Source organism: Microtus pennsylvanicus, chromosome 9 (assembly GCF_037038515.1).
Source record: "Microtus pennsylvanicus isolate mMicPen1 chromosome 9, mMicPen1.hap1, whole genome shotgun sequence".
NCBI lineage: Eukaryota > Metazoa > Chordata > Mammalia > Rodentia > Cricetidae > Microtus > Microtus pennsylvanicus.
In genome coordinates this window covers 80,478,784-80,495,163 of record NC_134587.1, presented here as the reverse complement: position 1 = coordinate 80,495,163, position 16,380 = coordinate 80,478,784, and the positions used below count along the sequence as shown (strand labels likewise).

The 16,380-nt window shown below is 40.2% G+C and overlaps 1 protein-coding gene across 1 annotated transcript; it reads left to right on the top strand.

Moving 5' to 3' along the window:
* The first annotated feature begins 1,992 nt into the window (after positions 1 to 1,992).
* On the top strand, positions 1,993 to 9,269 carry Fgf20 (fibroblast growth factor 20). Its single transcript, XM_075984537.1, has 3 exons — positions 1,993 to 2,281; positions 7,406 to 7,509; positions 8,580 to 9,269. The coding sequence occupies exons 1-3, from the start codon at positions 1,993 to 1,995 to the stop codon at positions 8,823 to 8,825; spliced, it is 639 nt and encodes a 212-aa protein (XP_075840652.1). The 3' UTR covers positions 8,826 to 9,269.
* The last annotated feature ends 7,111 nt before the right edge of the window (positions 9,270 to 16,380 follow it).

The window sequence follows — 16,380 nt, the reverse complement described above, 5'->3', positions numbered from 1 at the left end:
TCTTGATTATGGTGGATTTGGGGGTCCCACCACATAACAGGCTGCTGTTATTGGAAAGGTAAAATAAGAAGACATTTACCTGGTACAACCTTTAAGCAAGACTTATCAATCTATGTTTCTAAAGTAATTAATCTGCTTGCTGTTTATAGCCTGGGCTTTTGTTTTATTTTGTGTCTATCAAAGGTAAATCACTTGCTTTAAGGACTCTTTTATAGCCTGGTCCCACAAGGGTCAGTAGTTAGGCCTGTGGTGACAAAAAAGTGTAACTTTACCTCCTTTAAAGCACCTGCCAATCAATTATCTGAAGGAGAGGGAGGAAGAGGGGAGGAGGAGGGGAGGAGGAGGGGAGGAGGAAGAGAAGCAGTGGAAGGAAGCAACATTTAGAGAAAACAAAATAAACTAGTCAAATCCATCTGAGCTCCCAAGGTTAGACTTTTGCTGAACAGAGCACAAAACAAGACTGGAATTCTAATATTAGCTATTCTGTAAACTCTCTGTGTAGGGAAAGAACAAATCTGACCAGTGATCTCAGCTTTTCTGCCACGTACACATCTCACTAGCTAGCTCTTAAGGCTAGCTAGACGTATAGAATCTCAACATTTAAGTAGATATATGTCTAACTCCTTCAGGTCAATTTTTCTTTTGTAAATATGTTTAGTTACTCTTAAATTTCACCAGTCACCTTTGAAATCTCAGACACTCATCAAGAACCAATATAAGGTTAGCATCTAGGAAATTACAGCTAAGAAGAAGGAAGTGCTCTCAGACTGGGTAAGGGCCCAGGGGCTTCTATCATTCACGACACTATCTGTATTCACAGCAAATTACAGGAATGTGAACCAGCCTATTTGAATGGCCTTGTAGCCTCGCGATTCATAATTATACTGCGCTATGTTATTATTCTGAGGAGAAGCCCACGTCCTCCACACACAATTTATGAGTTCCACATAGATATAAGTCAATCCTGGTTATATCATTTGCTGAGTTAAGATAAACATTAAAGAGAACTCGAGAAGGGGGGCAGGGTGTTCCCAACTTAAGCTTGATTATGTAAAGAAAATCCCCCATCTAAATGATAAAAGAAAAGAGTAATGCTTGTACATTTTATTAGTGTTTTAAAATTAGTGCGTTAAACTGTCAAAGCTTTGATTTTTCTTTCATGTGTGTCTGGGCAGGCCTAAGCCGCGGGTAACGCCTTTTCCCCTTCTCCCTCCTTGCCTTTCTTTGCACCTGTCCACTGCAGGCTCCCAGCAGCTCCCAAGGAGTCCAATTCTCTTGTACTCTCTTTTTCCTCCTCCCACCCATCTCCGTTTCGGTGCTCCCTCCCCCTCCTGTATTCTGCAAGCTGGGCTCCTTCTCCCAGGTCTCTATCTCTGCAAATGAGCTCACTTCAAAGGTGGCACAGGAGCGGCCAGACAACACCGTGGTTGTCTCAGAGACAACCCAGAATACCAGGGGTGTCGGCTGAGCCTCCCCGATTTTGACTGACTATGGCCAAGCGCAGGAATGAGTTTTCCAAGTGCTTCTTCCTTCAGTCACTTCCGAAGAGCAAAACGTGTTGAGAGGAGGCTGGTTTAAGATTTCAAACAAAACCAACCTCCCAGGCGCGCATGAAAGGACTTGATTAGCATATGTCAAGAGGACCCGCATATATACCGGGAGTGTATGTACACAGGACTGTGATCTGATCAGTTTGCTGAGCTGGAGCCCCAGCCCCCAGCCCCAGCCCCAAATCAGCAACCTCAGCTCTAGATGTTTCTGCAAAGCCAGCAGCCAGCTCTCACCTACCCAAGGAGAGAAGATCGCTTCCAAGACGGTGCAGTGCACTGTCCCTGCAGAGACCTCACAGAAGTAACCCAGCCTTAACTTTTTGTGCCTATTTTGCTGTAATTTTTTTTTTCTGCATTAGCCTCGCCACCCACACTACACTTTTTTTTTTTAATTGGGGTTCTCTTGTTTTCCGGAATTTCAGCCTTCCTGTACAGCCCCTCCATGGCTCCCTTAACCGAAGTCGGGGCTTTCTTGGGCGGCCTGGAGGGCTTGGGCCAGCAGGTGGGGTCACACTTCCTGCTGCCTCCTGCAGGGGAGCGGCCGCCTCTGCTAGGCGAGCGGCGGGGCGCGCTGGAGAGGGGCGCCCGAGGCGGCGGGCCGGGTTCCGTGGAGCTGGCGCACCTGCATGGCATCCTGCGCCGGCGGCAGCTTTACTGCCGCACCGGCTTCCACCTGCAGATCCTGCCCGACGGCAGCGTGCAGGGCACCCGGCAGGATCACAGTCTCTTCGGTAGGTACAAACAGCCTGTCCTTGCGCCCCCAAACTCCCCTCCTCGTCTCACCTCCTTCACTCCAAGCTGGCGGACTGAGCCTGGGCTGCGTGTTGCCAGAGACCCTGGACCCATTCGGTGCTAGGTGCAGGGCTCTGGGCTTGTGAGAAATTGCCCTGACCTGGAGGAGCGTAGCTCCTCGTGCAGAGCGTGGGTGGAGAAAGCGTGGGTGGGTACCTCACCCCGGGGTACGATGTCGCTCTGTTTTCTCTGCTGCCTGGGGCCCCAAGCCTTGGACTAGGAACCGTGTTTTACACCGCTTTCCCCCCCTCACCCAGTATTGCCTCTCAGGCAGTTTTATTATTTTAAGAGGTTCCTGTATCGCGTTTCTCTTCCCTTCCTTACACACTTATAATTCTGTGTCCACTTTTTCTAAATTAGTTACGGGAAGCATCCAGGTTGTTATGCGGCTAGTCCTCCGGTGTCTCTGAAGGGATGGTTCTTAAACTGGATATGAATCTTCACAGTTCTGCTTAGAGGACTGCCTGACTGCAGCTTCCTGAGCTCTTGCCTAGCGGGTGGGGGAGGGTGGAAGGAGATGGAGAGAGGGAGGAGGAAGAAGGACGGAGCATGCCCACCTGGCCAAGATTCCCTTTAGAAATTGCGAAACTCGAAAGCAGAGATCTTGGTATTGACCTTAGGTAAGAGGAAATGGGAAAGCGAAAGAAGATATGGCTGGGAACACAGAGAATCGTTTCTATCTACAGCAGTGTCCAGGAGCAGAAGGGGTTAATAGGATGAAGCCGATTCTAGATTAGATCAGTACAGTTTCTACTGTTAATTACTCCTGGGCCAGCCAGGTAACTAGCAAGCGCCCTCCCGCAGTGTAAGTTCTGCTTTCTTGCCTGCACAACACACAAGAGAGGCTAAATCCGATGGTTTGCTAAAGGTACCTTCTGATTCTAATATCCCGGGATACTTCCCTCGCCTGTGGCTACGTTTGTTCCTTTTCATCAGTTAACCGGCTAACATGTTCATGGGACTTTCCATATCTAACCCGTGATGTCACTGGAGGGTGTCGTTATAGTTTTAAAAAAATACATGATATCATTGATTTGTCAACACCGTTCTTTTCCTTACGGAATTTCTCGAGCATCTCCTCTGGGTGCTGAGTTCTTTCTTGTCTCATCCCCAATCTCGTTCGTACACTCCCACTTCTCTTTTCGCTTGTAGTGCTCATTACAACTTTGGAGAAGTGTAAATCTCCGTTTCAGGATCGCGCGTAACCTTAGATGGGAGAATAAGCATGTGGTGGTCATTTGGCAGCACTTAAGGGCTTAGAAAACTGACTTTAAAAAACCCACTTGCTTGCAGCTTCCACTGATCTCTTCCCATTCCCACCGACTATGAGTCAAGGGTGTCATGACCTAGTGGCCAACCTGAGGTCACTTTTGGAAAGTGTTTTTTTTTTAATTGAGAAGCCTGACATTGTGAACCTAAAGAATCTGCTGACACCAGGTGGCCCAGTTCTCTTCCTTTGAGGACAACTACACTCCACTCTTAACATGAAAGTCTCCCCAAATGTGGCAACTCTTTCAGGCAAAGCCACTGGGAGATAAATGTAAGCAATATCCGACTTCCCTCCCTGATACCAAAGGAGTAAGGGAATTCTTCCCACAAGCCGCTTGTAAAGCAGGTGTTACCTCTTCCCCTGCTGTGTTCTGTCTCCTTAGAAGACAGATTCTATTGGAAGAGATTAATGAATACTTTGCTAACTTGGTACCTTCAGCTGTATTGAAACCTGATCCTTTAGGAATGGGAGTGGCATATTCTTGCTAGTATACTGTGAAGTTTATATGCTGTATGATTGCTTAGGAAAGTATGACTTTGATTCTGTGTTGGCTTAAGTCATGCTTTGGTGGGAGATTATGTAGAAAAACAAAATAATCATATTAGTATTTGAGCCTAAAGGAACAGCCTCTTTATGATACCTTAAAGTGCTTGGAGTGACCTAGATACCACAACTGACTACCAGAGGATAAGGGACAAGGTCAATTTTAATGTATGCAACACAATGTGCTTCTTCCTCCTCTATTTCTAGTGCCTTAACAACTAAGTATTAAATGAAAAACATAAACAAACTCACTTCTGTGACATGAAAATAAGAATTCTGAAAAAAACCCTCAAGGATGGCCATTTGAAATATTAAATAGCACTACTATAATTTTATAACAATTTGAACACAAAAATAAAAACTCAAATCTTCAAAATTAAAGCCATATTAATTGAAGATGAACAGAGGGTTCTCAGTGAGGCTAAAATAATATCCCACCCGAGCTACCTGAATCTCTCTTGCAGAGTTTCTCTGCACAGCGGTATAGAAGGAAGACTTTACCTAACACGCAAACATAGAATCATTCTTTTAGAGAAAAGTGTAGCCTGAGATCAAACATATTCATTTAAAGCCTTTCCCTTTATTCTCCTCTATTCTCTATAGATTTGTCTGATGTGGTTGCATTGTGGGTTGACTCACCTGTTTATTATGATTTGAGAAAAGGCTGGCTTTGAAAACGATACCAGAAAGACAAAGGACCTCCAAGTCTTTTTATGGGACACTGGGCATTAGAAAATCTACCTAAAATCTGTGATTACCTCTTAAGGAAAGTGCTTCATGTCTATTCTTTGGAAAAGAATTAGCTTAGTTGCCACCTCATATTATAAATAAGAAAGACTTGTCAAATCTCATTTAAGAATCAAACGATTACAAATTACTATGTGGTATACTATTTCTTTGGTGAGAAAAAGGATCAGAATTTTAAAGTGTGGCTAAAATCTTTAGGAGGGCCACAAAAACACATATAATCTTTTCCCCATCAGTTCCATGAGCCATTGCAAAATCATTTATGCCTGATTATGCATAAGGTTTTACATGTTGTTTAATAAAGTTAAAACTATTGGATATAATTATTTTAAAGGCATGTGTAATCATTTTTACTTATGTAATTACATATTTTGGACAGCATTATCTTCAGATAAGATTTAATGTGTAGGTGGAGTGTGTCCTGGGGTAGAAACATTGTGTGCACAACAGCAACACATACTTTTTAATTTGAGTGAATATTCAACATAATTTAAAGTAATTACACATTCATAATTATATCCTGGGTGAGATTCCATTTATATGTATTTAGGCCAATTATGTTTCAGGTTTATATTTTTGTTCCTAACATGGATCCTTCACTGAGAAGCTTGGCAGTGAGTGTGATTTTCTCCTGTACCCCCAGTACACAGTTGCCATTGTGCTGTGTCCTGTGGAGTCTAGACCTTCCCTTCTCTGCTCCAGCCGCTCAGTTAGGGAGACTGGCTCTTTCAAGCCTTTTACAGGCTGTTTAGTAGTGTATTAAAATCCATGATAGCTCTAGAGTTCTACTAGTTTGAAAGTCCTAATAGTTTGAAAGAGCTCACCCGTCTTACTAAAAATCTATGTTTTGTTTGTTTGTTTGTTTTGGCAAATAGCAAATTAATCTCTGGGTAGAATAGAGCTTTCCATATCAAAAAAACAGTCAGATTCTGTACTTTCTCTTGGCTTTGGGAGTATCACATGCCCAAAGAAAAACTTGTACAATAAATCCAGAAATGGATTTATGCTGTTTGTAAATCTTAGGATGGGGTGAGCGCAAGAAGCCACTGATGAAGACATATCCAAACAGAATGTGTATGGTTACCCTTGTTCAGTGGTCTAAGCAAAGAACCAGAAAAAGGCATCATTAGGCCAAAAGCTAGTGTGTACAGCAAAATAGGGCATCATATAGAGAGACTGTGCATCTTTTTAAACAGTAGTTTGTTAGTGTGTTAAGTTGAGGGTTTCCAAAGGTCGTTTATCTCTTAATACATCAAAACATCTCCAAAAGCCATGCATAGAAAAATCTATTTATATACTAAACTTTTGGTATTTGGCTATTATATATAATGAATTATAAAGCCTGAATTATTTCTCTGAACAGCACATTTTATTTTTATATGTCACAGAAGAGGATAGGGCACATTTTGTAATCTATAGAGTCTAGAAACTATTGTATTTTCCATGTGTAGTGTGGTAGAACCATTAGGTTAGGGCTCAGAAAATGTAGCACAAAGCACCGTCTTTATCAGTTACAAAGGCCATGTCAGTTACAAAGGCATTTCAGTCAATATTTCCGAACATCAGTCTCTCTTTAGCATGGGAATAAAAATATCTTCCCTCCTAATCATCAGAGATTTTTTTAAGGTTGAGGCAAAATTATTAGCTCTTTATCTTAAAATGTTCATTCTGCATATATGCCCTTGTACCACATGTGCACTGCAGGGCCCATAGAAGCCGGAAAGCGGGTCAGATCCTCTGGAAATAGAGTTGTAGCTGGTTGTTCTCCGCCAACTGGGTGCTGGGAACCAAATCTGGGTCCTTTGCCAATAAAATATCTTACTTAGGTTTTCCATGACTATTACAAAGCATGAACCAAAAGGAACCTGGGGAAGGAAAAGTATATTTCACTTGTAATCCCCAGGATCTCACTGAAGGAAGTCAGGGCAGGAACCTGGAGGAAGGGATGCTACTTACTGCCTTGCTTCTTATGGCTTTCTAAGTTTGCGTTCTTACAGCACCTAGGACCAACTGCCCTGGGATTGTACTGCCCACAATGGGCTGGGGCCCTTTCAGTATCAATCATCAATCAAGAAAATGCTATGGCTTTGTCCACAGGCCAGTCCATTAGCATTGTCTCAATTGAGGTTCCCTCTTCTGAGATGACTCTAGCTTGTGTCAAGTTGATAGGAAAAAATCAACACAAGCCGCAAGTGCACTTAGTTGTTGAGCCATCATTCCAGCCCAGAAGAAGTCCTTTTAGAAGCTTTAAGATGTTATACCCATACTAAGTATATGGGATTGGTATGGTTATTGTACATGAAATCAAAATATTTTCTGGAAAATGTTTATAATTAAGTGAAAGAGCCATGCAAGACCAGAAATAACTGTCACCTATTCATCCACAATGACAGAACCTTCCATCTGTTTGTTGAATGCCTAAAAATGTTGATCTTTATCACTGTCCTTCCTGTAGTTATATTTCACTAATCAATCCAAATCTTTACTTTTTTTATATCTTCAGGTATCCTGGAGTTCATCAGTGTGGCGGTGGGACTGGTCAGTATCAGAGGTGTGGACAGCGGTCTTTACCTTGGAATGAATGACAAAGGAGAACTCTATGGATCAGTATGTATTATTTTTCATTTATTATTATAGTTCTTGAAATAATTTTAATTAAAATTTCTATTCATAATGTCTGATAGACAATATTATATGTGACTGACAAATTATTTAGTTCTACATATATATGTAAAAATTAGAAATCAATACTCTTTAAGTGTGTTGAGGTCATAGTATAGTCATTCAATATTACTTTTTAAATTTTCAACCATTATTGCCATAATCTCACCTGGTCTTCCTGTCCATTTTCTTGAGTCTTTCCAATTCCTCTATATTTTGATCCTTCCTACCAGAAATAGAAAACTGGGTGTCAGCTCTGGGAAAACACAAAAAGTATGCAATGTGTGGTGATCTGGAAATAGAATTACAAAACAATAAATAGAATTTTGAGAAAGTACATGCACACAATGTTTATGGTATGTGTTAGGATAAATAAACAATTGTGCTCTCTCTCTCTCTCTCTCTCTCTGTATATATACAGAGAGAGAGAGAGAGAGAGCAAGAGAGAGAGAATATTTTGAAAATGTAAGAAACCATTGAACTTCTACGTCATTTTCCTTGATATTAATAGTAACATACTGAGAATAATAAATGTATTATTGAATAATACATTAATAAGATGATATCTAATGTGAAGTGAGGAACTTGAGTTATGAAGTTAAATTGGAGCAAGATCTTGACTCTCTCAACTTGACAGCAGAGGTTTCATGTTTGTGACTTTGGCATATATCTCATGATGGGACAAGATGACCTACAGACCCTCTTGGTGATGGTGGCAAGGAAGTGATAATACAGAACACAGAAAAGCTAAAAGTTATCTATTGCATGTTTGAAAATAAAATCTAGAGTTGGAATATTTATTTAAAGTTCCTTGAACTAATCTACTGGATGAAGTAATGTAGAGGAAAAAATGATGCACAATGTCTGAACAAAATCAAAATAAAACATTATAACTTAATTTGATAAGGATCTTGTTATAAGGAAAGATATAATATAGAGATGAGACTTTTATAGGGAACTTATTTTGAAGGCATTTTTAAAATGCTGTATTTCTTTTTTCTTTTTTTCTTTTAAAGGAGAAATTGACTTCTGAATGCATCTTCAGGGAACAGTTTGAAGAGAACTGGTATAATACGTATTCATCCAACATCTATAAACATGGAGACACCGGCCGCCGGTATTTTGTAGCACTTAACAAAGATGGAACTCCAAGAGATGGTGCCAGGTCCAAAAGACATCAGAAATTTACTCATTTCTTACCAAGACCAGTGGACCCAGAACGAGTTCCAGAATTATACAAAGACCTGCTGATGTACACTTGATGAACCTAGAGCCATTATTTTTAAGTTGCAGTTCCTGTTCGATAACACTGAAGAAGATAGTCAGAAGACTGCATTCTGTTTTTCACCAAGAGACTGTATTGGTGAAGAGTACCAAGAATAAGGAATTAACTCGAAGCAAAGCGAGATCTTCATAAATGGATTGTACTTCCTCAGACTTCTTGGTCCAGTCATGTCAATTGATTGAAGCTGAAATCAGTTAATCTGGATACTGTGAACCATGCTGCTGATGCCTCACCTCTCTGAATAATGTTTACTTGGACAGTGACCTTAAGGATAGATACTTCATGTTGAAGAAGTAAATTAAGATGACATAATTACTGCCTCATAAATTCTGAGGACCTTGTAGAAATCTTCAGGTTATAACAGTATACATAAAACAACAACAAATAAATCAAAATTCTAGATGACTTTGAGCTACAGAACATGCCACACCAAGATGGAACATTTCTTTTAGAAGAATGGACCTATTTATACATTTTCAAGTTACAAATATTTATTATATATATTTATTTATTAAAGAGTTTATTTTTACTGGTATATGAAGACTATACAAAAATAAAACAAACAAGACCAAAAACAAAATGTCCTTTATTGTGCCATTACATTGCTTTGGTCTTGGGATGTAAAGAAGACTTCATTTTTATAACACATTAACCACAGAATAAAGCATTCATTGGTTTTTAAAATTGAGTACAATGTAGGTTATATTTCCATGCAATGTCTTGACTTCTAAATGTAACATGGGTCCCTTTTGACCTTGAAAAATGTTTTATTGATTGTGTTGAATTAAGCACAGGTTTGAAAGGAAGTTAAACATTTTCATTTTATGCTTTTGGTAACACTGGTTTTTCAAGTGAGGGCTGTTATATTTATTATAGAAGATAATTTTAAAATGAGAAAATTTTAAGTGCCTTAGGAAAAAAATCTTTAGTATGTTGAACTTATAATGTTGAAGTTATCAAATAATATAGTCAATTTATGTTTACTTGTTTTCTAGGTTTCATATAGGGAAAAATGCTTCTCTTACCCCATGTGATCATAGAAAGAACTGGTCCTTGAACAACCTCTATGAACAATGACAAGGTCTTAACTATTGAGTTAGGTGTTCTTCCCATTGGTACATCCAATGTTCACTGATGGTTACTACATACTAGACATTATGTTGGGAACTAAGGAATGTGACAATCAAGAGGAAGTCATCCCTGCATCAGGGATCTTAATGTGTGGTTAGAGAAAGTTTTAGAAAACAAGGAAATTAACAAATACCCTGTGTGAACTGCAATGCACTTCAACAGGTAAACAAGTTCCATACACTGAAATAAAAGAGGAGAGAACAGACTCAGAGACTAGATGGTCCAGAGAAAACATCTCTAAGGAGGTCAAATTTCTGGTGGCCTCAAAACACAAGAAAGAGTTTACCAGCCCCAAAGGTGTAGATAAGGGAAACAATTAATACTTTTCCCTTCAAGAAATCTAAGCTTCTGTATGTCCCATTGGTGTCTTCAAAGATATTGATGGCCAGGCAACTACCAAGCAGAATTTTCCAGGAGTGTTTTAACCTCAAAGATACTCATATTTGTATAAAATATGTAAACATTTGGTTTCCAACCTGTTCACACAGATTTTTGTAAGGGAAGCACTAGTTTTTTTTTCTTTTCTTTCTCTCTCTCTCTCTCTCTCTCTCTCTCTCTCTCTGTGTGTGTCTCTCTGTCTTTCCTTCCTTCCTTCCTTCCTTCCTTCCTTCCTTCCTTCCTTCCTTCCTTCCTTCCTTCCTTCTTTCTTTCTTTCCTTTCTTTTTTTTTAAATCTTTGGTTTTTTTGAAATAGTGTCAGAGTAGCTCTACCCGATCTAGTATTTTCTATGTAGACTAGGCTGGCCTTGAACTCACAGGTCATCTTATTAGTAAATGTGAGTACTAAGCCGCTGATGAGCTTCTGTTGGGAATGGAACCTCTACCAGCGGGTCTGAGGGAATGGTGTGAGCTCTGGCTGGGATGCCGGCATTCCTTCCTTTACTGGCTCTGCCCACATTTCACGTTGTCGTGAGGAGAGATGTGGTGGTCTTCCTCATGCTGCAGCTCTCCTGCTTTGGTCTCATAAATACCGGCAGCTGCTGTCTGGTTGAGTAGGAGGTTTATTCTCGTCAAATTACTTCTCTGCATTGACTACTTCTCTGATAGCGATGCTGTGTAGAGCTGCTTTGTCTTCCTCTTTCAGAAAGGACGCTGGTGGAATTGCTTTGCAGATCGTGAGATGAATGAGAGTACTAATTCTTATGAATGAAGAAGTTGGAATGGAGGGGATTCAGCAGAAACTAGAATACTATTTGCATGTACATAGTATTTTGGTTGCTTGAAACTAGATATGAAAATCTCTCCTTCACAACACAGTGCCACAGCATTTTCTTCATTATACAATTAAAGATGTTAGTGGGGATAGGGTAAGCTTTTAAAGTTCCTTTAGTTCCAGTAAAAGTGATCCCAAGCTTAATTCTTGAACGAGTTACTTGTCTAAGGTTGACTAATCATGCATACCATCTTAGTCACAGAATCTAATGTAAGGATCAACTAACTGTGTCAAATAAAGCCCTTTCAAGGGTCTTTCGGACACCTAAGTAAGGCAGGTTATCTCCTGGCATGGCAAGGATTAAGAACCAAGTAAGTTTCCAGTTTCTGGTTCTTAGTGATGACATGAAGGAAAACCTAAAGCAAGGTTGAAGCTAAAACTAAGTAAAAGAAGGGTGGTAGAGACTTCGTCTAGGGTCTTGGAACACAAACAAGAACTCTTAACAATTACCTGGCAAGATTTGAGAACCTCCTTTGTTCTGGAGAGAAAGAGTCTTGATATGTAGGTCTTCTGGCCTAGACCACGCTGGTCTCCACCAGCTTGGTGCAATGCATGCAATGCATATGCTCTTGCCTTCTCACTGCCTGCACTATGGAGAGGTGCCACCATGCCTGACCCATCTCCTTTTTTTTTTTTTTAAATCAAACTGTTGATACCTTTTACATTGTTTCTATCCTATCACTGGATATTGGATATGTTTGGGGTATAAACCTGTCTTTTTGGTTTCATTTAGTACACAGATTAAGAGCAACTGTGCTGTAGGAGTTAACTATGTACACCTTAGGAATCTCTTCCATACATAATGGATGTGTACAATAACATTTGGGCTTTTAGATGTTGCTAAAGTATTGATAACAATGGAGACACCTGGGAGAAGAAGAAATTTATGTTTAATTTTCCCTGAATCCCTGCCCAATGCTCATGCTTTGATGTAATACCCCTCCCTGTGGAGCAGATGTGACGGCTTCTTAAAAACCGACTATGGAAAAGTGAGGGGTCCTATACCTATTACGCCACATAAAAATCCATTTTGGCAGTACATTTTCTAGCAGTAGGGAGTCTCCTTGCTGAATGGATGCGGTAAGCGCCACAGTGGGGAAAGTCAGAGCAGCAATAAGCCACAGGTGGCCTCTAGGTGCCGAAGAGTACATCCAGCTGATAACTAGCCCAAAGCCACATCCGGTTCTACAATGAAAAGAAATCAACTTCTGCCAGGAATACTGATGCAATTCTGTTAGTTTAAGGACAATTCTGATGCTACAGAGTTTTAATGTTTTTACCTAACTTTTTAATGTAAAAATTAAAAATAACAAGTAGCATCAAGTTATTTTTGTATGACTCCCCCAAATCAGGCAGTTCTAAAGAATGGACCATTTTAATTTCTTTCTTTCATACTGTTACCTCAAAGCTTCATCAGGCTACAATGTAATGTTTCAATTATGTGGAATTTATACATTGCCTTATACTTGTAGTAATGCCCTTATTGAGTGTTCTATAAGTAGTAAGTAGAAACATTTAATTTGTGTTATTGTGTTGCTGAAAATGTCCTGCCGGGTTTTTCTTTTATCACGTCACAACTCTGATTATTTATGACTATCCTAGAATGTGTTCCAATCATCTCTATTTGGCTTTTCTAGTTGCTGAAATGGCATGGCTTGATCTCTTTCCTGGGAGAGCATCCCCTACTCACAGCCATTTGCCTATAGGGCTATGCTATGTAGGATGCTTTAAGATCATTGCTATTTTTCACCAGAGCCTCTGACAGGCAAGGCTGAAATACACCAGACAGTGACAGTTGCTAAAAAAGTTCCTACATATGCTAAAAATAGCTTCTATTCTCACCAGACTGAGTAACCTTACATTCAGGCCCCCACAGTCCATTGACGTTGTACTACAACCTTGTGCTACAGCCTCACTGGGTAGGGACCGATTTGCAGAACAGAAATGCTAGGGAACTATGAGAATGACCACAAAAACCAAAGAAGCCAAAGAGCCAAAGAAGGCCGTGTGGCTTAAAAAAGAGACTCCAAAGTCCTTTTCTTGTTCTGAAATTCCATTACTCCTTTTTTTGTTAAGATATTTAGCATATCGTGTTCCTCTGCCTACAAACATCCCTTATGGTCTGTGGCTCTTGTGAACGCAAGTTCTCTGAGCATAACTGTCATTAACATCTTCATGCAAGCAGCTGTGACTGCTTGCACCTGACCCTCATGGTTAGGCTTACTGATGTACCCTCCTAGAGGAAGAGTTGCTAGAAGCCACATTAGACCCTCACTTATACTGTTCTCCCAGCTGTGTGCTAAGGTTTTAGAGACCTTGGAAGGTACTAGAGTCTATACAGTGTGGCAGGTTAACTTAAAGGGCTCTCTATTTGTGCTGCTGGAGGAAACCCTCATTCATGCTAGGGCAAGCCTTTATGATGGTATAGCTATTTGGGAGTCACCAAAGCTCCAGAAAAAAGCTCCTCATATAGATGCCCAATAAACTGATTGATTCCCCAAGCTAGACTTGAGTGAAATCAGATTTTGGTCTTTTGTTGATGCCCTGTCTGGGGTGAAGAAACACTTGTTCATGTCTCCCTGGAGAAGTTCAAACAGTAGCAGCTTCTGATTGGTTTACACATTTTCTTCCAAAGAGAATTTGAGTATTTATTTTGTGTATCTCTGGTAGCCAAAGATCACTACATTTATTTCATCTGGAACCATCACTCCCCAATAGTTACTGTTGTAGAGAGTAGAGGGCTGTAGGACCAGTTCATGCTTACCTAACATGGCACTGATATAGATATCCAGTACTGGCTAGAATGACTAGTGCTGGACATTTGGGGAGGTGGGGGTGCAGGGGTATGAGTCAGCACAAATTGGCCAATACCAGATGCCTGGGGAACCCAAAAGTAAACAATGATGTAATCTGTTATATAATTATTTTTGGCAGAATGCCACTTTAATGTAGGTTCTGTGGTGTAGGAGGTCCTTCTGTTTGTGTGATGCTTTCATTGGTTTGTCTTGAGACTAAGGGTGAGTGCCCCATCCCTGAGTACTTAAAGTATGTTGCAAGTGCTAAGGTCTAAGCATGTTCTTTAATTTCCTGATCTTTTTTTTTTTTTTTTTGCTCTTCAAGACAGGGTTTCTCTGGAGCTTTGGAACCTATCCTGGAACTTGCTGTTTTAGACCAGGCTGGCCTTGAACTCACAGAGATCCACTCTCCTCTGCCTCCTAAGTGCTGGGATTAAAGTTGTGCGCCACCACCGCCTGGCTTCCTGGTCCTTTTTGATTCCCTTTCTGTACATGCTCCCAGAACTCATGCCCATCAGATTCATAAGAATGTCTACGTTTGTAACGATATGTTTAACAACCAACCAAAATCATTTTATCAAAAAACCGTGTTATTCTAAATTTAGTGAACCACTCTGCTCAATTGCTTTCTCTCTGGTGCTTTAACACAGTGTCAGGACATACACTCTGTTGCCTCAGGTAGCTCCTTTATGATGAATATCACAAAGTATTCTTGAAGTTTTCCCATGTCTATTGACTAAACTGTTACTTTCAACCATTTTTCTGAAGTCATGAGTTAAGGGCAGTAGCACTGTAAAGGGAGAAATTACTTTGAAGCTAATGAATAATACAACTGTACCGCCAACCACTTGTGGCTCTGAAATTGGAATTTTGGTGGCCATCACACATTGCATCATTTGTAAGTCGTGGTCCTAGAGATATTAGTCCCTAAGGGTAGGAGTCAACTACAGTGTTTCTCAGAAGCAGCAATGTGTTTTTAGCATTAATGAAAGCACTTGTTTCTAGGGCTGGCTTTAGGACTCCACCACCATTCCATGAAGGCTTATTATTTCTTTGGAGATGAGAATTCTGCTCTAATGATTATAATATACATATTTAATGGCAGAGATCTTATTTACCTATTCTTTCCTGAAAGTGACCAGTTATCACAAACAGATTCACGTGGGGAGTAATAGGATTCGAAGGTCACTCTATGAGTTGTTATTTTAGCTGCAGCAAAATGAGTAGCTGGAGACTTGACTTGCAGATTTGAGTCTTGTTATTTGTGTAGGCACATGATAATAGATCTCTATCATGGCGAAACACTAAGGAGTCATGCTTTGGTTCTGTGGGCTGTATAACCTGTAAGACATCATATTTATCATGTTTTACTATCTAATGTTGAACTTGCTACGAGATACAAAGGTGGTGATCCTTATATGTAGCAATTTCTTTGCTTCCTGTTTAGTCATGTGACCTTCAACAACAAATTCTTTTTCTTTTTGGGTCCATAGTTTATTTGCTTCCCATAACACTATTCCTAGAAGACTTTTGTTTTCTTCCCCAAGACATGGTTGCTAGCTGTCCTATGCAGTGTTAGCTGTCCTGGAACTCCTTGCTCTGAGGACCTTAGTCCTCAAATGCAGAGAGATCTGCTGTTTCTGCTTTCTAAGTGCTAGGATTAAAGGCATGCTCCATCACCACTATCCTGTCCTAATGGCCAGTGGGTATTTTTTTCTGCTAAATTGTTGTGTTGTTGGTACTCATAAAATTAATGAGGTAAGACAGTTCCTTGGATACAACTTTTTCTAACTACTAATCAATATGGTTTCTTTGAAATGAAAACTGTGCCCACCTGCATTAGGTCCAGGATTTCTGTCTAAATTCCATGTACCTAGATTATACCATGGTGCTTGAGAATTTGTTCCCAGAGTAACACAATAAAGATCGAATTCTGTCTAAATGAAGGCAAAATATACTGGTGATCAAAATCAAGAGATCCGCATTTGCTATTTCAGTGACCATGGATTAGTAAAAGGCTGATGTAATGTCCTTCTCTATTTTAGACTTGCCAAACCAGTTCGATAGAAGAATAAATGGTGTTTGGGGTTATTCTCAGTTTCTCCAACACCCCTATTATGTAATTTGGTGTACTTCTATGGCAGCTTGGCATCATTTCGTACTTGCAGTCGTGCCGACGTTGAATTATTCCAGAGGTCCTCTTTCAGCACAGCGATTGCTTTGCTCCTGCTCCTACCTCATAGAATTGCAATGACTGTCTCGCAATTACCCACTCATGAAAAAGAGATGCCACTCCAGAAAACCTTCTTGGGATTCCTGCATCTATCAAATTATCACATCTTAGCAACTTCAGCAGCTTCTCTCCAGATCCTTCAACTGCCCGATGGATTTTCC